General features: G+C 50.4%; 3 protein-coding genes across 12 annotated transcripts in view; 2 read left to right on the top strand and 1 right to left on the bottom strand.

Moving 5' to 3' along the window:
• Positions 1-4,733, top strand: part of TMEM181 (transmembrane protein 181) — a 39,800-nt gene extending 35,067 nt beyond the window's left edge. For all 3 annotated transcript variants that reach the window (XM_036316032.1, XM_036316034.1, XM_036316035.1), the window contains exons 16-17: positions 830-896; positions 1,272-4,733. In XM_036316032.1, coding sequence (XP_036171925.1) covers positions 830-896; positions 1,272-1,350 — 146 coding nt within the window. In that variant the 3' untranslated portion in view covers positions 1,351-4,733. The remainder of the gene's footprint in view (positions 1-829; positions 897-1,271) is intronic.
• Positions 4,734-5,537: 804 nt separating this feature from the next.
• On the bottom strand, positions 5,538-10,653 carry DYNLT1 (dynein light chain Tctex-type 1). Of its 4 annotated transcripts, none has more exons than XR_004968684.1 (5): positions 10,540-10,653; positions 9,434-9,475; positions 6,754-6,877; positions 6,057-6,350; positions 5,538-5,970 (listed from the first exon to the last, which is right to left on the bottom strand). XR_004968684.1 is itself a non-coding variant. In XM_036316036.1 (5 exons), exons 1-5 carry the CDS (start codon positions 10,564-10,566, stop codon positions 5,900-5,902), a joined length of 342 nt encoding a protein of 113 aa, XP_036171929.1. In that variant the 5' UTR covers positions 10,567-10,653; the 3' UTR covers positions 5,538-5,899. The 4 variants fall into 4 exon arrangements, 2 of the variants coding, with proteins under 2 accessions (XP_036171929.1, XP_036171930.1); XR_004968685.1 differs by having other exon boundaries at positions 6,057-6,330; XM_036316036.1 differs by having other exon boundaries at positions 6,273-6,350.
• A 128-nt stretch (positions 10,654-10,781) lies between these two features.
• The window catches only part of SYTL3 (synaptotagmin like 3), a 52,611-nt gene continuing 40,758 nt past the window's right edge, over positions 10,782-22,634 (top strand). For 4 of the 5 annotated variants that reach the window (XM_036316511.1, XM_036316510.1, XM_036316508.1 and 1 more), the window contains exon 1: positions 19,179-19,234. The gene's annotated coding sequence lies outside the window, so the exon portion shown is untranslated. Of the gene's footprint in view, positions 10,915-19,178; positions 19,235-22,634 lie in introns of those variants that run through there. The other variant, XM_036316509.1, reaches the window with a different exon arrangement.

Here is a 22,634-nt window from a genome sequence, read left to right as displayed (position 1 = left end):
GCCAAGCACAAAGTGAAAAGCGTGTGTGAGGTCCCAGCACGAGCGTCCTGTCCGCCTGCCACAGGCCATAGTCTGTTGAATGCTAGTGCCATGACCCCCAGGAGAGAGTCACATTGTACAGCCCTCCCGGGAAGCAGAGCCAAGGGCAGCCGGCCATGGGAGTGGACAGGACGAGAGCTTTCTGGAACCGGGGCAGAGCCTAGCGTGTCAGGACCACTCCTGACTCATATCCCGTGAGTTCTCAAAGCATCTCCGTGAAGAGGCTTGTTTGAGCTTCACGGCAGCTGTAGAGAAAGGTGCAGCTGGGCCCGTTTGCTGCAGGTCCAGGGACGGAGAGGAGGGCAGGCGGTCCTCCTGCTCCCTGTGCACTTAGGGCAGTGGTTCTCAGCCTTGGCTGCACATTAGAATCACCTGGGAATCTTTAAAATCCTGCTTTCTGGGTCCCATCCTCCGGACATTCTGTTTCTTTGTTACTAATGTTGTGGCCCCACCCCATAACAAAGAAAGGGAATTTCCGGAGGATGAGGCCCAGAAATCAGGATTTTAAAAAGATTCCCAGGTGATTCTAATGTGCAGCCACGGCTGAGACCCACTGACTTAGGGGAAGGACCGGGAGGGAGGCAGCGCCCTCCGCTTGTGGGCTCCCGGTTGCCCAGCAGTGCTGCTGCCCTGGCGGGCAGGTGAGAAACATGCTCGGGGCACAGAACACTGTCCCGCTCCCACAGATAGTAGAGGTGGAAGCTGGGCTTGAACCCAGCTCTGTTCAGCCCGTCCTAGGACGGCATCCTGTCCGGGCTAATGCCCTAGAAAATGCTCTGGTTGTTTTCAGAGTCGCAGCTGAAAGACAACCCTGCCTTCTCCATGCTCAACGACTCGGACGACGATGTCATCTACGGGTGAGTGCACGACACCTGACGGCTGTCCCGGGGGCACTCAGCCTGGGCCTGCGTGCGCGTATTCAGCAGGTGTCAGTCAGTCTCAGATGATTTTCAGGGTGTCCTAGCTCATGCTAGAGCTGGCGGTGTCACGTGGCTTTGCTTCCACGTTATCCTGGCTGAGATTGAATGGTGTTCTGTTTACTCAACACCCAGCCAGTGGTGACCACAGGAGGCCAGTGCTTTCTGGATGGTGGGCCCTGGTGATAGTGCGGGTGTGGAGTGGGTGCTTTCAGTTGGTGATAGAAAGGGAGCGAGATCCTGTTAGAATGGCCTGTCGTTGCGGGAGAGAAGCCATCCCAAGCGTCTTAGTAGCGAAGGTCTCTTTTATAACAGGAGTGACTATGAAGAGATGCCCCTGCAGAACGGCCAGGCCATTCGGGCCCAGTACAAGGAGGAGTCTGAGAGCGACTGAGCCCCTGGGAGGGCAGACGTGGGGGCCTGTCCTGCAGTGGCCTCCTGCCCTCCCTCACCTGCCTGTGTGCGACTTGTCTTCTAGCAGAGATTTCCGGGTCCTTATTTGTTTACATATTTTTTAGAGGAAAACCAAAACTGAGGACCAAGTTTAATGTTGGGCCAAATTTATTGTTAGGGTGGCTGCATTTATTTGGGAAGAGAGGCACTGACACAGCCAAATTCTTTTTCAGAGATTTCAGATGAGCGAGAGCTTGTCCTCAGTGGTAGGAAGGGAGTGACTCCTGCTCTTAGTAGAGAGAATTATGTACTTACTTTAAGATGATTTACTAATCCCACGTTGGTGGGGAGCTCTTCTGAAGGCCCACTGCATGGCAGCGTTCCCTCCCCCTGCCCGTGGTGCGTTTTCTGACTGAACTCCAGGGAAGCCTGTGTGCACGCTGCCTCTCGGGGGCAGTCCCTCCCCAGTGAGTGGCTGGCGCTCTCCCAGGACGGCAGCTCCTGTTAATGTGAAATGGGAAGTAATGGCTCAGGAGGGGAAGGTGGGTGGCAGGTCCCGCCCTTCACCCACCAGGGCAGAACGGTGTTGGGGCATTCGAGGAGGGTTTGATAGGGTTTCCAAGGGAAGAGCAGGTAACTGACAAGTTGCAGCTCCAGTGGGAAAGGTCTGGCTGCCATAGGTCTCCCAGGGGTCGTGTGCATATGTGTGCATTTGTATGTACGCTGCTCACATCCATGGATCTGGAGGGATGGCCCTGTGGTTGGGGCAGGAAGAGGTGTCCATTCAAGTCCAAGGAACAGCACTTTCTGCAGCTCTGCTATGAGGACACCCAGTAGAGCTTTATTTTTTTAATAAAAGCTAAACAATTGATTGACATGTGATATTTCAATGGCTCCTCACTTCTTTACTGCCAAAAAGCTTTTTAGTTTCTTATTTGGAACTAGGTGAAAGGAAGTAAAGCATTTTGGATGGTTTATGGAAGAACCTCTTTGGGTAGAAGGTAACTTGTTGGGAATGTCTCGTCTGGCGGTCAGTCCCCTGGTGGCTGCCGTTCCTGTCCCACCGAGCACCCTGGTGGACACCCCTTGCTTCTGCTGTGACATGCTCGGAAAGGCCTCCAGCTGCCAGCAAGCTCATGGCAGACACCGATTGGCCTGGCAGATGCAGAGGTTGGGTATGGCTGTTCGCTGTGCAAACAAGTCCTGCACGTCCTTCCCCTGTGCATGAACTCTCAGCTCCCCTCACGCTGAGCACTGCCCCCTCCGGGCAGTGCTGGGACCGCCTAGAGGTCAGGAGGGACTGCTCATCACTTCAGACCTTCCTTTTTAATTTAAACATCAGTGATAACATACCTTTAATATGGATTCCATTTATGTTTTTAAAGCTCTGTAAATATGAATGTTTGGATTACAACTGTATTGCTGCAAGGGTAATTCAGGTTTACATGGTCTTTTTATATTTGCAATGGTGTGTGACATTTTTTTATTCTGTGTGCTCAGAAGTGTTGGGAAAAATTTTGTTACCAAATTTTACAACCTCTATTAAGACTAACTATAAATAATATGTAAATTGACAAAACTTACTTGTGCTAATAAATGTATCCTAGTATGTGATATAGTTTACGTTTTAATGATAAAATAATTGTCCATAATTTGGAACACTGTTATTTATCAGTAAGTGTAAATTTGAGGCATTTAGTCACATAACTTAGAACTTTTTTTTGGCCTGTACTGTAACCATAAACTGATGACTGATATCTTCATATATTGATTCATCATGGTGTCAAGTTAAGGAAAGGAACAATATGGGCATATTTATTTACTTGGTGTAACGAAGTTGGAAACAAGAAAAAACTTACAAAAGAAAATCCTTAAGGGAAACAAATCATGCATTTTCAATTTCCCTTCCTGGTATATCATACATATCAACATACTAGGGGCCCGGTGCACGGGTTTGTGCACCAGTGGGGTCCCTCAGCCTGGCCTGCGCCCTCTTGCAGTCCGGGACCCCTTGGGAGATGTAGTAGTGTGCGAAACGGCCGGCAGCCAGGGAGGAGCCCGAGCCCTTGCTGGGCCCCGCACCACTCCTGCTCATCCCAGCCCCACTGTGCCTGCTGCAGCTCGCAGCGCAGCGGTAGCGCTGCCTGCCACTGCAGCTGCACTCGCCAGCCATGAGCATGGGTGTCTGGCACCTGTCAGTCAGCTGAGTGGCAGTTCTACTATGGGAGCGCACTGACCACTAGGGGGCAGCTCCTGTTTTGAGTGTCTGCCCCCTGGTGGTCAATGTGCATCAGTCACTGGTCAAACAGTCAACCAGTCGCTTAGGGTTTTATATATATAGATTATATACTCCATGTAAAATTTTGCTTAAAGTATATTTAGCAAATACTGTATGTGCCCTAGGTGTTAGATTAAGACACTAACATCTGCCAGAAACTTTAAACAGTAGCAAGAAATTATTTCTTTGGAGCCTCAAAGTTTTGCAAATTTAAATTATAAAGTCAAAGGGCTAACTTTAGTTCTTCCATGGTAACCGCTTGCATAGCATCATCTTTGGGATAACTTTTTGTGTTGGTCCCATCTAGGGTGACCTGGAAGATGACCACAGGTATTTCAGTGTTCCAAGGGAGACTGTCATCATCTCTGTGGACAACAGTTCCTCTTGATTTATTATTAAATCATTACTGCAGTGAAGTGATGTGGTTTCTCTTTCTTAAGCCCCATTTGAAAGGCTAGAGAAGGCGATATATAAAATGGATTCAAGGTCAGTCCTGTATAGGATTACAGACTGTAGTAAGCTTAGATACATTATGTACACTAGCCCACTAAATGGGGAGATTTATAAGACAAATGTCACCAGCCTCTAAATTTTGTGAAGTATTTACTAAAGCTATAGTTACGGTAAATAGGTTATAATGTGGGCAGTAACTTACTTCCTGGAATCCTTTTCACAGGGAACAACACAGACGCCATTCGAAGGTATGATTAAAAGGGATGCCTACAAACACTAAAGTATATTTAGGTATTTTAAGGGTTTTAGAAGGCAGTTGCCTTAGAGGTTAGACTTTCAAAAAAAACCTTTTCCCCAGGCCAAAGGGAAGTTGCTTTAGTCTGTGACATCTTGTTATCCTGTTTATCTTGATTTCACGTGTTTTAGATATCCTGGTAACTATACCATACTCTGAAATACAGGAGGATTTTTCTGCTACTGAAAACTGCCTTTTTACAAGAAGACTGTAAATATTTGTAAAATAAAACACACTAGAGTTAAAGCTTGAAAGGGTAGAGCTGCAAATTAGATCTTCTGTCAGTGGGCACAGTAAACCCGATCACAGAATGAGCACTGTAATCAGTTAAAATGAATAAATGTTTATTTATGGCAAACTTTGGGAGTGGCTTCATTCTGAGCCTACCTTTTTGGTACGTGTATGTTTGTAATATTTGATCCTTTTTTATTACATTGGTTTGCTCTTTGCATGTGGAGTTAACTTATCTTTCATACGGGAGTGCTTTCAGGACAAGAGCAGGGTTTTTTTCATTTCAGCAGGTGAACATGGAGTGTGTCTTTATTGCCAAGACAATGTGGCCCAAGGATGAGCACAAAGATGAGGTCACAAGACCAGGGTTTGGGGCCCAGCTCCTTACTTACTTGGATATAACTTTAAATCAAGCCAATAACCTCCAAACACATTTTCTATAAATAATGGTGTTAATTGTTGTAGATACAAAATGAATGATTGTGAAGGCATTTTGCAAGCCCTAAAGTACTAAAAAATTTGTGTATGTGAGATTGCTACTGGAAATGAGAACACGGAGTACAAGCTGTAGTGCTGCAGATCTGAGCCGTGTGTGTGCATTAGAGCTCCTGGCTAAGGGAACAGAGTCAGTGGGCCCACTTCCCACCTGCGCTCTAGGAGAGGGAGCCTTAGGATGGAGGTAGAAGAGATCTCACCAGAACACAGCGGAGCTGTCAGGGCCTGGCCCATGGGTTAGCAAGTCTTTGTGTGGAGAGAACCAAAGCCAAATTGCAGCTTGTTTTTGTTTTCCTTTTTGGTTTTATAGATGCTGAAGCACTAATTAAATATGAAGATTTTGTTTGTGATACTATTTAGACCAGCGGTCACCAACCGGTGGTCCGTGAGGTCCGAAAGGTTGGCCACCGCTGATTTAGACTAAAGAAAAACAAACTTTAAATTGGAATAATTTATTCTAACAAAAGTACAAAGTATGGAAAAATTAGTGTGTTTGAATGATTTCAGAGAGTAGAGAAAGGTTCACACTAGCAGGTTGAGTGTTTAGCACCTTTGAACAGAGATATTCAGAGTGCGGACACGTGGCAGTCCAGGTTCCGACTGCCCAAGAACGATCCGTGATTGAGGGTGTGCTGATCACAGGACAGTGCGGTCACTTGGGTTTTTCTCTGCATGTTGAGAGTGCCACAGAAAACAAAGGGCGGGAAAGCTGTTCACTGAATTCATGGCTGGTGGCTAGAAGATCGGAGAGAAATGTTGAGACAGAGGAGAAAGAGCCTGGGGGGATGAGGTGGTCAGTCAGATGGACAGTCCGAAGGCGCTGACGATGCAGTACATGGTCTTATTCTCCCATCGCACGGTGCAGCTCCCTGCGGGCAGATGGCACTGAAAGTCAGGAACGTGGGCCACCTCGTGCTGATGTCTCACTATCCGGCCCCAATACTCAGATACTTACCTCTTTGTGGTACATACATAAAGGCTGGCAAGTCTCTTTTCTATAAAATGCTTTAAAGGTAACTCTAATAAGCATGCATTCAGAGACAGGAACACCCACGCACACAGTTCAGGAAACTCGGCTTTGGACAGTCTAGATCTCAGCAGGTCCAAGAAGACACCACCGCCTCAGGAAAATGCCCACGACAGACTCTGACCCAGAGACTGAGAACCGTACCGTCAGTAGAGCTGTCCCAGAAGCAAGAACTCGCCGTGTGTAGTCCTGCTCCGTTCTTCTGCATAATTATACAGGTCACTTCAATGAAAGCAACTTTCATTAGCGAAATCTACTTGGCAACACACATTTCTTTTTGCCCACTTTCAGCATATGTATATTGATCATGTGGTTGATGCTCATAAAAATTAAGGTCCTATGACACTGACAAACCACACCTGTCCCTTCCCTTCGCTGCACACCTGGTCTACAAGCATCTGACCTGAAGTCTGGGGCATGCCCTGCAACTGTTCCAGCAGCCAACTAGGCAGGTGATGCCGGCTATGACCTAAAGTAAAGCAGTGTGCACAACACAAGTGACACTTCTACAGGGAACTGGAAGGTTGGGCACCACGCTGACACAACCACTCTCTTCTGACACTCGTCCTGCCTCATCAGTATTTCAAGAACCAGCATCCATATATACGAGAAGCAAATCCATTACCAATGTATTTGAATGGTTTTCCCAGCTTGGTGAGTTGGCTTAAAGTTTGTTCTACGACATTTGTGGTCCACTGGTTGACTTTGCTGTGCTGATAGGCGTTGCCGCCGATGGCACTTTCTATAGCCTAGAAGACAAAGCACAGAGGAGCCACTAGCAGCAGCGTGCACCCAGCACCTTCCAGTTAGTATGCAAGTTCGTCCCCTAAGAACTGCTGAAATACAGTTTGCATCAATGTAAGCTTATTTGTATCCATGAGACCAAATACACCTTTTGTTTAATAGGATCATATTTAAGTAAGTTTTACATTTGTTTTTAAGAATTCATAATTACATGGGGGTCTGTCAACATTGTGAAACATTCTGACTTAAACCAGAAAACTTGAGTTTTTATGACAGTTACAACCTACAATAAAAGTGGTCAGTGATCATCAGGTTCTGTCCTGAGCACGAGAGAACAGTGCCAGGATCTGGTTGTGCACCTAGGTGACAGGGGCCGACTGCCTGGCACAGCCCAGTGATCTTGCTTTTGAGAAACAGAAAGCTACCTACAGTCACACCCTCATTTCTATCTACAGGAATTCCTGCTTCTCGGGGACTCCGAGTAGTCACATTACACAAAGATCATTGGCATCCTGCTTCTTCCACCCCATGCGTTTTAGCGTCTTATCACAGCTCCTTTGCATTCTCTGCCACACACCCCGCGCCCTCCAGCTCTGCATAAAGCGAGGCTGGGGGCTTAGGAGCCCCTGGATTAAAGGGACCAGATTACTAGATAATAATCAAGCTAAATGTCTAACTCTGAGGACCCTCCACACACACACTTTGGGCCCAGTTCACTGTTCTTCAGGGACGGAGAAAAACCTGTCTCTGATTTTGGACCCACCCAAACGTACTACTACCCAATACTTAGAATAGCCCGAGAGGACATCACCAAGCAAAGCTGTGGAGGCCGGTGACCATGTGAAGTCAACACCACAACATTACCTCATGCTTCCAGGGAGACTGGGAAGCCTGCCTTCCACTTACCTGCTGCCTGGTAACCAAGTCAACGCTAATGAGGAAAACGAGGGAGGCCCAGGACACTTCATAACCAACTCCACTTCCCACTGGCTCAGTGATTCACCCACCTTCCTGCTCCCCCCACTCCTTCCCTAAGAAACACTATTTTGGAAAAGATAAAAGACAACTAAAAAAAAGCACGCCTAATGCTGAATAATGTATAAGGCAGAACAAAGTCATTTTGTTTTTTGATGATGTTCACAAAAATAGGTTGTGGTTCTTTATCATTCTGGCAATAGTCAATAATTTGTATTAATAACCTGGATTAGAATCAGTTCCAAATCACATACAGATCCTCAATGGTACTGTTAACTCAGATCAACTAATGACTTTCTTGTAGCCAATGGCGTCACTATCTGCTCAGCTTACAGAGGCTCTTTCCCTCTCAGGCGGCCCAGCTCTCTGCAGCCCTCCCATCCCTCAGACACACTGCACACCCCTGCACAGGGCCCTGCACACGCCGTCCCCGCCTTGGCACTTGGCCCCTATTCCCGTGATGGCGAACCTATGACACGCGTGTCAGAGGTGACACGCGAACTCATTTTTTTGGTTGGATTTTTCTTTGTTAAATGGCATTTAAATATATAAAATAAATATCAAAAATATAAGTCTTTGTTTTACTATGGTTGCAAATATCAAAAAATTTCTATATGTGACACGGCACCAGAGTTAAGTTAGGGCTTTTCAAAACGCTGACGCGCCGAGCTCAAAAGGTTCGCCATCACTGCCCTCTTCGCTGAGTTCATGCTGCCCCTACTCAGAGTCCAGCTCTGAACTCCCTCCAGCACCAGCTGCTGTGGCAGCGACCACTTCCCAGTGTTGTTACTGGACAAACGCCCGCCTTCCCTGTCCCGACTGTAGACTCCAGGATCAGTCCCCTGCATGCCCCTTGGCTTTTTTTTTAAATAAATGAAGAACAAGAATCCTTTTTTGTCTCCCATTCTCATTATCGAAGGCAAACACCACAGTCAGTAATGATAAAGCAGGCAGTGTAGGAATGTAAGAAAAATAAGGAAACAAACAATGGCCAACTGAACCACCAGGTGTGCAGTAACTGGAAGTTCAATTTTTTACACCCACTCTCTTCACTAACGTTGGAAACAGTCACTTGTACACCATGACTCTTTATGCTAAAAGTTATAGAATCAAGCCTTAGTTACATCCAATAATAATACTAACATATAAAATTTCCTGTCTGGTTTAAAATACATAATTTACCTCATATGGGAGTAGTTCTTATCTAGCTATTCTCTGAGGTTAAAAACTTATTTGAGCCCCAACCGGTTTGGCTCAGTGGATAGAGCCTCGGCCTGCGGACTGAAGGGTCCCGGGTTCGATTCCGGTCAAGGGCATGTACCTTGGTTGCGGGCACACCCCCAGTAGGGGGCGTGCAGGAAGCAGCTAATCGATGTTTCTCTCTCATCGATGTTTCTAACTCTCTACCCCTCTCCCCTCCTCTCTGTAAAAAATCAATGAAATATATTTTTAAAAAAACTTATTTGAAATACCAAAACACAGGCAGGCTCGGCTGAAACCATTCCAAGACAGTGCTTAAAACACATTATTTTCACTCATATAAGCCAGCGCGCGAGTATTTTAAAAGTAGGCATGTCTCCTCTTACCTCTTTCACAATGTTGCTCACTTCGTCAACAACAAAAGTGGTCTGCAAGGAAGAACAGGGGCAGACTTGGACTTAGATTCCCATCCATGGAGCACTGACTCATGCAAATCTAGGCAACGAGCACTTGAGAAGTGAAGACCTTCCTTTTCCCGAGGAAAACATCACGGAACTCCAGCGCGAAGGGCTCGCCCAGGGGCCCGGGGCCGGGAGAGACGTCGGGAGGGTTCTGGTTTGGTGTCTGCTGGGATCATGCCAGGACCCAAAAGGCTGGCTTGACACTAGAATTTAACCCCTTCATCCACGTCCACTGGCCACTGGGATCCTTGGCCCACATGGAAGCCGTTCGAACCGCGCACCGTCACAATGACCGTCTTCCGCTTCGCCAACAATTGTGCGCTTCAACCCCGTCTTCACCGAGACAATGAGGTGCCCCCGCCCCCACTGACAAGCGCTGTCTCACCGCCGGCTCGAACCCAAACCGAAATAACGGCCTTTATCGCCCAGGACGCCCGGTAGCGAGAGCCCGGTGCGCACGGCGGGTGAGCGCGGCGGCCAAGGGCGCGAGCGGCGGGGACCGTGCGCACCGCAGACAAAGGCAGGCTCTCCGACCCGCACTCCGGCGCCTCGCCGACAGCCCGAGCATCAGACCCGAGCCCGGGGGGACTGGCGAGCTGCGGCTGTGCGTGCGCTCACGCGTGCGTGCCCCTGGGGTCGGCGTTAAAGCGCGGCCTCGGCCAGCCGGCGCCCGCGCGGCCCTGGGGCGCACCGGGCGTGGACCGCCCCGCAGGGCAGGGTCCGCATCGCTCATAGAAGGGCCGAGTGGCCTGACTCCCGGCCGGGACCAAGTGGGCGCGGCGCAGGCGGGAGGTGGGGCGCATGGGGCGCCGCGCAGGGAGCCCCTGGGCCGCCCCACCCCGGCAGGTCGGGGACACCCGGGCAGGCCGCCCGGGGTCACCGCGGAGCGCTCGGGGGGCGCGGCGCCGTCAGCCCGCGCGGGGTACGGCCGCCGCCCTCGTCCAGACGCCCAGGGGCCCCCCACGGGCTGCCGCCTCCCACCCAGCCCGGGGCTCCCGGCCTCCACCCGCCCGTCGCCGGCCGGCAGTTACCTCTTCCGCAGTCTGGTAGTCTTCCATCTTCCCCGGCGCGTCGCCTCCGCCGCCCCGAGGAGAGCGCACTGCGCCGGCGCACTGCGGCCCAGGACTACCCGGCCCCGCCCTTCCCCAGGCCCCGCCCCCACACGCCCACGCCCGCCCCAAAGGCCCCTCCCTCCTCCGGGCCCCGCCCCTATGCGCCCACGCCCGCTCCAAGGCCACGCCCACGCCCCTCAGGGCCACGCCCTTCCCCTTGTTCCTCCGTCGGGCAGGCGCGCCGGGCGTGGACTCGGGACTATCTCCTCTCCTCTCCGAGGTGGCGGTTTCCGCGGGAACCCGATTGAGTAGCCAGGCAACTGCCTAGACCACGGCAGCTAAAACAAAACAAACGTAAGCAAAAACGAAATATGATAAGTGTACAGGCCATTTCGGGGGGCAGAGTCGTCTGTGCGGGGTAATTTGAATATTCAGACGGGTGGACACCTGGTGAACTGTAAGGTGACTTCTGACCTTGATGGGCAGCGAGGTATTGGTTACAGTCCCTCTGGGGATCAGGGGGGCTAGGAAACTTCGGCTCTGATAGGAACCTTCCTCTGGGGAGGCAAGTTTTCCACATAAATTCTTCCTACTATTTTTTAAAGCACCATTTTAAAAAGCATTCTGGGGTGGAAACTTTGTAAAATGCTGCACACTTACAGGCTGCCTTCACCAGCACGACCTAGACGTACACTGGACTTGAGTTCGGGGTCTTTATGAAAATTAGGAATTGCTTCGGGCTCTGGCCGTGTTCTCCGAGAAGGGCTGGGGCTATGGGCCTGCTTGTATGGACTCTGAGGCTGAGATGTGTGGCTTTGCGGACTATTTTTCCGGTTTTACCACACCCTTGAAGTCAAGCTGCCACTCCTTACCTCTCCAAAGCCCAGTTGCTAAAACCCACTTCCCATCCTCCCCGGGAAGAGCTGACGACAAGACCCTGCGGCTCCGCCCAGCCCGCCTGCAATCCATCAGCAGCCCTTGTTTCTACCCTATAGAATCCTAATTGCCACGCCGGCGGCGGAATCTGTTTATTCGCTGATGTTTCCCCTGCCCCTTGCATTGTGCCTGGCACAGAGTAGGCGCACAATGAAAATTTATTGAATGAGTGCATGCTTTCCACACACACACTGGTTCTGAGAGAACTGGGGTGCAGGAAGATGCAATGGCCTGCCTCCTGTGGGTCAGGGGAGGAGGGCAGAGCCTGAGACACAGCTGCTGGGCCCGGACACTCGCTCTCCCACACGTGGTTTCTGCTTCTCACATTCTGAACTTGACTTTCTTTTTGAGTTTTGTTCTCTTCCTATGATCTCGCTTCAACTCGCCTGTTCCAGTTCTCAGTCTTGTGCCTCAGTCTACATGGGATTCCAATCCGTGCGTGTTTTTGTCTGTCTCCTGGACATTCCGGCTGCCCCCCGAGAATCCATTTCTGGTGTTTTCAGTCACGTGACCCCACAGGCCTGAGCCCAACGGGGCCTTTTCCCTCTCTTCTAATTTCCCCCTCTGCTGTGGCCTAGAGGAGCCGAGTGTCTTGGGGTTATGTGCAAAGCCAGAGTGAACAGGTGAGCACCTGCAGTTAAAGGCTGTGAGGTGTGGGATGTATTTTAGCTATTGCTCCACAGCCTTTTAGGAACTTCCCAATCCAGCATTGGTGAGGCAGAGACTAGGGATACTGTAACCGAAAATCACCCCCATATTCATAGTCCCACTTTTTTGTAAATAGGGGGTTTGAAGTCTCCAGGCTCAGTGATGTTGCAGTGCTTGGGAGAACGCAGTGAGAGGGCCTGGCATTCTGCCCAGTGGATGTATACTCTGTAGGGCGGAGGAATGGGCAATCACTGGGGCATTTGGTCCAATCGGGGCTCCCAGCACCCCGATTGCCCAAGAATGCAGGTCCACCAGCCTCATGGCTGCCCATATCTCTGGGATTCAGCCACATTTTAGAATAACGTTTAGTTGCTGCGCAATAAGTCAGTGGAGTGAATCTCGAGTTTGCTTTTCCATTTGGGAGTTAGCCGTAGATTGGCAGGTATTGCGTGCTTTCTTCCTTCGAGTCGTCTCCTAACTACACTCTTTAGAGATAGGGATTGGTGTTGCCAGTGCCTTGATTTAGCAAGTGCAGGCCTCGCAATCCCAGCCATGCCACCTCAGCTGGTAAGTCAGCGGCCTCCGTGGGGTCTCGCAGTGTTGTCTGTGATGTGGTGCCCTTCACCATCCCGACCCAACCCTGTGGCTGTCCGAGTTTTCCTCCCTTTCCCTGTGCCTAGGAGTGCGTTACTGAGATGCGCCAAGTCAATAATAACAACAACAATAATACAAGGAAGCTGGTCATGCCAAAACACTGTAGTCTGAGGAATCTCATGCTGTAAGGAGCAGAAAACAAATCTGTGGCTGACACATATCTAAAGTGAGACTCCTAGGCTGAGAAATTCCATGCTAGCGAGATGCTGTCCGCTGGGAAACTCAGGCACGGTGGGACTGAAGTACCAACTGGAATGGCTGTTGCACTGAGCCCCTTGGGTCCATCTTCCTCCCAATCCTGGCTACCTCGCCCCTTCCCTGGGGCTCCATCCCCAAGATTAACTACTAAGGGATAGCTCATGGGCATAACAGGAACCTCCAGCTGCTATTTTTTCTGACGGTTGGTTTTTATGCTATAACTAGAGGCCCAGTGCACAGATTCATACACAGTGAAAGGGAATTAATTAGAAGGTGGCCAGTGGGGCAGGATTGGGCCAGATGGGCCAGACATGCCCTGGAGCCAACCTCCCACGGTCCCTCTCTGGCGTCTGCAGAGTGAACGGGGTCCCTCTGGCAGGTGGGGTCCCTTGGGCTGGCCTCCGGGGATCTGACCAAAATCAGCTCTCCCGACATCCCCCAAGAGGTCCTGGAATGTGAGCGGGCACTCTGCAAAGTTGCTGTCGTACAGGGTGTGGAATGCAAACGCAAGTGTGCAGTAAACCAGATTCAGGGCCGACAGGAGCCTAGAGGAGCCGAGGTGTGGAATTGCACAACATAACCCACGGCCAAAGGTGGAATTGCACGGCCCCACGAGGAATCGTGCTCCCTCCTCTCTGGTTTTGGGGTGCATCACCAGAGAACCGCTACTGCCAAGTCACTGCAGCTCTGCAGCTGCTGTGTTGAGCATCTGCCCCCTGGTGGTCAGTGCCCATCATAGCGACCAGTAGGACGGGAGGAGGGACACTTAGCATATTAGCCTTTTATATAGAGAGATAGTTATTAAATACTGTGTCAGTTCTGTGTATAGGAACAGACACAGCATAGGCTCAGCTGCAGAAACAAATGACCCTACACTCTTGGTGGTTGAGGACAGCAAAGATGTGTTGTCACTCACACCGCATGCCCATGGAGGGTCTGCTGTGGCTCTGCCCACGTCTCCTCCACGCGGGGACCAGGCCGGGGGAGCAGCGTGACTCCAGAGTCACCGAGGGAGAGAGAACGGTGGCCCAGTGTTGGCTAGGAAGGTGTTGCTCACAAAGTGGCGGGTGTCACCTCTGCACACGTTTTGTCGTCCAGGGCAGGTGCCTTGTCCCTGCCTGAGCTGACAGGGCAAGGACACAGAAGGGAACAGAGTGCTCTCACCTGCCACACACAGTGCGAAGGCTTCCCTCGGGCATGTAGCACCTTCACGCTCTCTTTGCCGACTCCTGGCCGTGCAGCCACTCGGCTGCTCCCTGACCTCCCTTGCCCTCTGGTCGAACCCCAGGCCCGCCCTGTGTCAGCTCCCTTTGCTTTCAGATGTGATCTAATTTATACCTGCCCAGCCCTAGCTGGTCTAGCTCAGTGGGTAAAGTGTCAGCCTGCGGACTGAAGGGTCCGGGTTAGATTCCAGTCAAGGGCATGTACCTTGGTTGCAGGCTCCTCCCTGGCCTGGGCCCTGGTCAGGGCGTGTGCAGGAGGCAACCAATCGATGTGTTTCTCTCACATCGATGTTTCTCTCTGTCTTTCCCTCTCTATTCCACTCTCTGTAAAAATCAATGGAAAAGTATCCTTGGGTGAGGATAAAATAATAATAGCTTATACCCGCCCAGCACCCAGGGCTCTGCTGTCTGCCGACTCTTCCCTGCTGCCCACTGTAGCCCGAGGCCCCAGATGAGTGGTCCCCAAACTTCGTTAATTATGCCCCTCAAGCAGGAACAGTTTTTGAGCATGTCTCCCACAAATGTGTATATTGCAACTATGATATATTAAACTATGAATCCATTTCCTAAACAATAAAGTTTACGTTTTTAGCTTTTGAAAAAGTGGAAGTTCTAAATTTTCCTAGTATATCCTACTGTTATGGGCTGAATTGTGTCCCTCCCAAAATTCACATATTGACCTTTTCACCACCAAGTCCTGAGAAGGTGGCATTCTGTATTTGGAGATGGGGCCTTTCAAGAGGTTAAGTTAAAATAAGGTCCAATATGACTGTGTTTTTATAAGGAAAGGAGATTTGGCACAGACACACAGAGGGAGGATGGTTTGGAGACAGCCAGCTACAGGCCATACCAACACTTCCATCTTCCAGGCCTCAGAATTGTGAGGAAATAAATTTCTGTTGTTTAGCTCTCCGGTCTAAGGTATTTGTTACACCAGCCTTAGCAAAATAATAACTATTCCAGATTACCCTAATTTCTAAAACATTTTCCCCCAAACATTCCTAAATGGATTTATTCAGTGTCTTAAGCTACAAAAATAGTAATATTACTACTAAATAAATAGCAGTTACTAGTTATTGATTGATTGGTTGATTTTTATTGATTTCAGAGAGGAAGTTAGAGGGAGAGAGATATATTACATCAATGATGAGAGAGAATCATTGACCGGCTGCCTCCTGCATTCCCCCTACCGGGGACTGAGCCCACAACCCAGGCATGTGCCCTGACTAGGAATCAAACTGTGACCTCCTGGTTCAACCACTGAGCAACACGGGCCAGACAGCAGTTACTATTTATTAGGAATCTTTTTAAGTCAGGGATCCTCAACCATGATCACTATGGCAGCGCCTGACATAGTAGATGCACAATAAATATTTATGAATGAATTGAATGAACTATATACTACCAGGGAAGCCTTGTGGTCGTCACCAGGAGACAGGCTCAGAGAGGCCAAGCAGTTTCCTGAGCATCACTCAGATCTGTCACTACAGAGTTTGCCCTCTGAATTCACTCTTCCCTTTAGTCATTCTAACCCTTCACAGCTCACCATCACCTCCTGCCCACCACTGCTCCTCCCCTGATGGAATGCACCACCTCAAGTTGTCACCCTCAGGCCAGGGAAGAGTGAGATTTCAGAACCAAAGAGCCAAAGTGATGAGCAAAGCGAACCTCATTTACAGATGAGGAAACCAAGTTCCAGGAGTGTTCAGAGAGATCTAGTGACTCCACACAACACACCCTATTCTTGGTCAGCAGCTGGCTTGCCGGAGGAATCATATTCTCTCAGTTAGAGTTCATGCTGTATCACCCTTAAGAGTGAGTTCAGGGAATGAAAAAAACAGTTCACAGAGCGGGAGAAAATATCTGCAATATAAATATCTGACAAAGCACTCGTGTCCTCAATATATAAAGAACATCTACAAATCAGTAACAGAAAGACAGGCAACCCAATAGGAAAACAGGCAGAAGACTTGAACAAGTCCAACATCAAAGTAGATCTCCAAATGACCAATAAACATATAAAATGATGCTCAGATAACTCAGCTACACAAAACATCAGGGAAATGAAAATTAAAACCGTAATATGATATCACCCCCGGTTGACCAGGAAGTATAAAATAAGAAGGACAGATGACATCAAGTGTGGATGAGCATGTGAAGCAACTGGAAATTGTTGCTGGTAGGAGTGTGAGTACGGCCATTTAGGAAAGCTGTGGGTGGCATCTACTGACATTAAACATAACCTATGACACAGCAATTCCACCCTTACACACGTAACCAACAGAAACACGTACAAATACTCACCCAAGAGACTATATAACAATGTTTGCAGTCACACTATTCATAATAGCTAAAAATTATAAATAACACAAGCATCCATCAATAGTACAATAGATCAATTTTTTTAGATGTTCATACAATCTACACTAATAAAAGAGAAACATGGTAATTGGCGTACGACCGCTACCCTTTTCATTGGCTAATGAGCGAGATATGCAAATTAACTGTCAGCCAAGATAGCAGCCGGCAGCCAGGCAGCTTGAAACTAACATGAGGCTTGCTTGCCTCAGTGACGGAGGATCGTTGGAGGAAACCAACGTTCTCCGCCTGCGGCTGCAGGCCTCTGAGCAGGCAGTTTAAGAAACATTGTAACAAATACCGCCGGACTTCAGCCAGCAGATTCGCAACATTGTAAGCAAAGGCCAGAAACCTACTTTCAGCCGCGTGGAGGCCTAAGAGCTGGAGCCAAGCCTCAAGGTAAAGCTGGCCCAGAATAAAAAAATAAATAAATAAATAAATAAAGGAGCGGTTGGGAACTTCAGTCACTCCCAGCCTGAAAACAGCCCTCAGCCCCTCACCCAGACTGGCCAGGCACCCCAGTGGGGACCCCCACCCTGATCCAGGACACCCTTCAGGGCAAACCAGCTGGCCCCACCCATGCACCAGGCCTCTACCCTATATAGTAAAAGGGTAATATGCCTCCCGGCACCAGGATCAGCGTGACAGGGGGCAGCACCCAAACCCCCTGATCGCCCTGTGGCTCTGTGTGTGACGGGGGCGGGGCCCCAACCCCCTGAGCAGCCCTGCTCTGTGCCTGATAGGGGGGAGCTCCCCAACCCCCCCCCCCCCCACGGGCCCTGCTCTGTGTGTGATGGGGTAGAGCCATAACCTCCCCATCGGCCCTGCCCTGAGTGTGAGAGTGGCGGCGCCCCAACCCCCTGATCGGCTCTGCTCTGTGGGTGATAGAGGGCGGTGCCCCAACCCCCTGATTGGCCCTGCTCTGTGTGTGACGGGGGCAGCGCCCCAACCCCCTGACTGGCCTTGCTCTGTGCATGACGGGGTGGCACCGCATCCTCCCCATCGACCCTGCCTTGAGTGTGACAGGGGACGGTGCCCCAACCCCCCAATTGGCCCTACCCTGAGTGTGACTGAGGGTGGCATCACAACCTCCCAATCTGCCCTGCTCTGTGCATGACAGGGGAAGGCGCCCCAACTCCCCAATCGGCCCTGCTCTGAGCCCGACCAGGGGCTGCACCTAGGGATTGGGCCTGCCCTCTGCCACCCGGGAGCAGGCCTAAGCCAGCAGGTCGTTATCTCCCAAGGGGTCCCAGACTGCGAGAGGGCACAGGCCGGGCTGAAGGACCCCCCCCCCCCCGAGTGCACAAATTTTTGTGCACCGGGCCTCTATCCTATATAATAAAAGGGTAATATGCAAACTGACCTAACAGCAGAACGACTGGGAATGACTGGTCACTATGACACACACTGACCACCAGGGGGCAGACGCTCAATGCGGGAGCTGCCCCCTGGTGGTCAGTGTGCTCCCACAGGGGGAGCTCTGCTCAGCCACAAGCCAGGCTGATGGCTGCCAGTACAGCGGTGGTGGTGGGAGCCTCTCCCGCCTCCTCAGCAGCACTAAGGATGTCCGACTGCAGCTTAGGCCTGCTCCCCGCTGGCAAGTGGCCATCCCCTGAGGGCTCCCAGACTGCCAGAGGGATGTCTGACTTGCCAGCTTAGACCCAATCCCCTGGGGAGCAGGCCTAAGCCAGCAGGTGGTCATCCCCCGAGGGGTCCCAGACTGCAAGAGGGCACAGGCCAGGCTGAGGGACACACACCCCCCCCCCCCGAGTGCACAAATTTTTATGCACCGGGCCTCTAGTAAAATATAATACTACAATGTGAACTTCCAGGGTGCTGTTAAAGTTCGATTTCTTTTTTTTAATAGAGTTTTTTTTATTGATTTCAGAGAGAGAGAGAGAGAGAGAGAGATAGAAACATCAATGATGAAGGAGAATCATCAATTAGCTGCCTCTTGCATGCCCCAACTGGGGATTGAGCCTACAACCTGGGCATGTGCCCTGACCGGGAATCAAACCGTGACCTCCTGGTTCATAGGTCAATGCTCAACCACTGAGCCACACTGGCCAAGCAAGTTCAATTTCTTGATAGACGCATTCACTTTGGGAAACTTTATCAAGCTGTGCTTATGATTTGTACCATGTTCCTGTATGTATGCTAAACATCAATGCAATTTACCAAAAAAAAAAAAAAAAAAAAAAAAGGAGTCCATGCCAGTCTTGTTCTAAATTGGTGTTTGAGTTGGCAGCTGATGTTTGGGATGTAGTCATTTACACTTGAAGTTAACGTGAAACCCTTGCAGGTGTGGGGACATTTGAGCATTTGGAGTCTCTGCTCTTGGCGGGGCGGAGGGGGGGGGGCGTTCTTGATAGGGGTGAGACATTTCAGTAGCACCAGCTCAGTCTTCCCTCCAGATAAAAATGGAAACTGCTGGCGTATGAGAGTTCCTGGGTGTGGTTCGGGTGGCTTTGTTCTCGGGGGCCCTGGGGATGTGGGGTAGCCACCGCGCACTCAGGGCCAGCGGGGAATGCACACTTCACCCCGTGCCCAACAGGAAGGAAGGAGAACTACGTCAGCTGTTCTAACACGAAGAAAAGTTGACTTCCTCCTCTTCGGAGCAGACTCCTCTGATCTCTTCTCTCGCAGTTGATTCAAAGGTAGGCTGAGCATCCAGGTACAGCGTGGGGCCATTTGGGGGCCGGGGTGAGTAGAGATTACAGCTGCAGTGACTTTTCTTAGATTGATGGCATTAAAAGGTGAGAAACAAAAGCAATGGTAAATTAAACAAAGGTGACTAGTCACTTTATTGAATAGCATACATTTAAAATTCAGGGTGATAATGATTTAAATGATATGGAGGAAGCATGTTAGAGTTACTTAAAACAAAAACACTATCCCAAAGCTAGATGGTGTGAATTTTTTTAGGCGGTGGTACAGTGTCCAATTTCTTCTTTGGCTTGTGCGTTACTGTATGTATAGTTTATTACTGTTTTGCTCTGAGTCTGCTGCATAAATTCTGTTTGCTTGGATCAGCCATAATCTTCAGTTTGGAGGAGGAACAGAAATACAATTTTAAAATAAAAAAATTAAATTAGCTGTGGTCTAATTTAAATTTCTTTCAATTAAACTTCCTTAATGCCCAAACCAATTTCTTGGCAAGAGGAGAGATTCTGAGAGGAAAATGCACAGCAGATATTAAGGCTCCATTGAGCTAGAATTGGTGTAGAAAAGGTTATCTGGCCAAGGAAGTGGGAAATTCTAACTTCTCTGCTCAAACAGAGCAGAAAGCTTTGGAGCTAAATGGACCCAGATTAGAATGTGACATCAGGTAAATTACTTAATCACGCCAGCCTCACTCTTCTCATCTGTAAAATGGGTGTATTTACTCCATCATGTTTGTTGTGTGTTGAAATGAGGATTGAGGTATGCAGAATACTTGGCACACTGTCTGGCCCAGAGTAAGCGCTAAATAAATAAATCATAGCTGTTGGTACAGTTGTAAGTAGTAATGACAATTGTAAGTAGTACCTATAAGAATATAATAACATTAATTCTCATTTCTTCACCCTTCCATAAGAAGATGTCAAGTATAAGCCATGAAAATCATGGACTCCTGTGTCAGTGTTTTACTCGGATTTTTTTTTTTGGGGGGGGGGGGCGGGAGGGGCAAGATACCCTCCTGCCTGGGAAGAGAAAGCAGGATCAGCAGTGCACTGTGCGGGCTTTCAGAGGAAATTCCCTTCTCAGCTTGGGTGGGTGTCAAGTTTTCTAGATTTAAGCCCATGTACACGCAACCTCACGTGTAACGGATGGAGTTTTGAGGGACCTGCAGTTACACAGCTTGTGGAGAATTCTTCAAGAAAAGGAATACAGAACTAGGTGCCAGGCCTTGGACAGGGCGTGCGGGTGAGGGACGCCAGGGCTGGCGCTCACTGGCTTGCGGAATACCCACCTCTGATGAAGTAACAGCAGAGCAAAGGAATTCATCAGCGCACGTGTCCGTTTCGGGTCAGACTTTGTGATGGGCGCACACGCCTGTCGTCTCGCCTTTGCAGAAACGAATCTGTCCCGCGTGCGAGTCTGGGCCCAGGTGGGTGGGAGCCGCAGACAGAAAGCTGCTCTCCATTCACCTCCTTCCTTGGGCGACGCCGCCTTCAGGCGGTCACGGCCTCCGGAAAGGATAAACACACGCCAAAAAGACACGGGTGGCGTTTTCCGTGGCCCTTCCAGGTCACCTTGGCCCCCAGCCTCCCCCTGCGCCAGGCTGCCTTCTCGGCGGTGCAGCTGCTCCAGGAAATGGCTGTGGCCAAGCCCCCGAGTGGCCTGCGCTGAGGCTGTGGCTTTGGGGCTCTGAGAACGTGCTGTCATTTCCCCTGCAAGCGGGGCAGCGATGACGCTCCTGCTCGCTCCTGTTCACACGTTCACAGGCCACACCCGGCCCCTCCGCCGTGCGCCACATTTCCAGCCTGCAGGTCGAGTCCCTCCCTCACGGCAGGGAGGAGTCTTTCTGTCCTTTGATTTCAGGGCCAGCTGCTCAGAGCTGGCAGGTAGGTGGGAGAAATGGGGGGGGGGGGGTGCGTTGCAGCCTGCAGGTAGATCGTTGGCTTTCCCATCCTTCCCCCCCCCCCCCCAGTCTCTCATTTCCGGTACTCCCTCCACCGCCCCCCCTCGCCCCCAGCTCTGTCAGGTCTAAAAGCCAAAGGCAAGAGCACTTTGCTCTTAGGTGGAGGAAAGCAAGCAAGCACGTGACTGGCAAAGTGGCCCTGCACACCCTCCCCCGGAAGCCCCCCTGACCCCCGCCCCCGCACCTCCACTGTCCGGTGGAGAGCACCTGCCTCCCCGTGAGCACTCCTTCTCTGTGGAGGTCGTGGCTTTTATACTCACCCTACATGTTGTCGCTTGTTTTCTGGCTGCAATGTGAACTTTTTTTTAATATATATTTTTATTGATTTCAGAGAGGAAGGGAGAGGGAGAGAGAAACATCAGCGATGAGAGGGCGTCATCGATCGGCTGCCTCCTGCACGCCCCACATTTGGGGATCTAGTCCACAACCCGGGCCTGTGCCCTGACCGGGAATGGAACCGTGACCTCCTTGTGCACAGGTCGTGGAATGTGAACTTCATGAATGCGGACACTGGGTCTTGTTTATTGTGGATCCTCACTGCCACGTGCTTGGCAGAGAGCAGGCTGATAAAGTCGGGCTGTTGGGCTGATGGACTAAACCCCGTGCTTGTCCGGATGCCCCTGTTCCACTGGGCCCGGCAGGACTGCACACGGACAAAACGGAAATGCAGGGATTGAAGGACATGCTGGCTTAGGGGGCACCCCACCCCCACCACTGCGGCCTGCATCCCTGTCAATCCCAGACAAAGACGTGGCTCCCGGCCTGGGCCTTGCTGAAGGGAAAGGGAAGACAGGCTGAGGGGAATCCTCCTGCATCCTCCTTGCTTTGTTCCAGCTGTTGGAGCAAAGGGCTGGACCCCGGTGATCCTGGATGCGTGTTGGAGCCAGACTGACGGCCAGATCTCCGCGGAGATGGCGGGTTTGGTGTAAATGCATCTCCCCGCGGCTGGCGACTCTTTCCTTCTGAGTGGTGCCCTGGTATAGGGGTCACTTCATTGGTGTCGAATTTCTTTGCCACTCAAAGTATTTTATTTTATGCATTTAAATATGGACGGTTACCCATCTTTCAATATAAAGATTTAAAGGAACAAAGGTTAGGAATCACTGCTTAAAGAGACTGATCCCTTGGGCGTATTCACTGCTCACCCACCGATTCATATGGATCGTAAGGACTAGGGTGTGGGTTTCTGTAGAAGGCCGACAGGGGGAGTTTAGCTTCTCGAGCATTAGAAGGAAGTGTTATCACTAAGGAATTCATGTAGATCTGATAACGAAACGGCATTGTAGAAAGTGCATTGACTCCGTGGGCTACACTCTCTGCATTTCATCACTACGCATCTGTCCAGTGTCTCATCCATTCACAGCCTCCTTGGTTGGGGGGAGGGACAGGCTGAAGGGGATGGCTGCCCAAGGCCACTGATTAGGAACAGACGT

This window comes from Myotis myotis, unplaced genomic scaffold (genome assembly GCF_014108235.1).
Source record: "Myotis myotis isolate mMyoMyo1 unplaced genomic scaffold, mMyoMyo1.p scaffold_m19_p_7, whole genome shotgun sequence".
Taxonomy (NCBI): domain Eukaryota; kingdom Metazoa; phylum Chordata; class Mammalia; order Chiroptera; family Vespertilionidae; genus Myotis; species Myotis myotis.
Note: the sequence above shows the minus strand (reverse complement) of the source record. Positions and strands in the feature narration are given on the sequence as shown.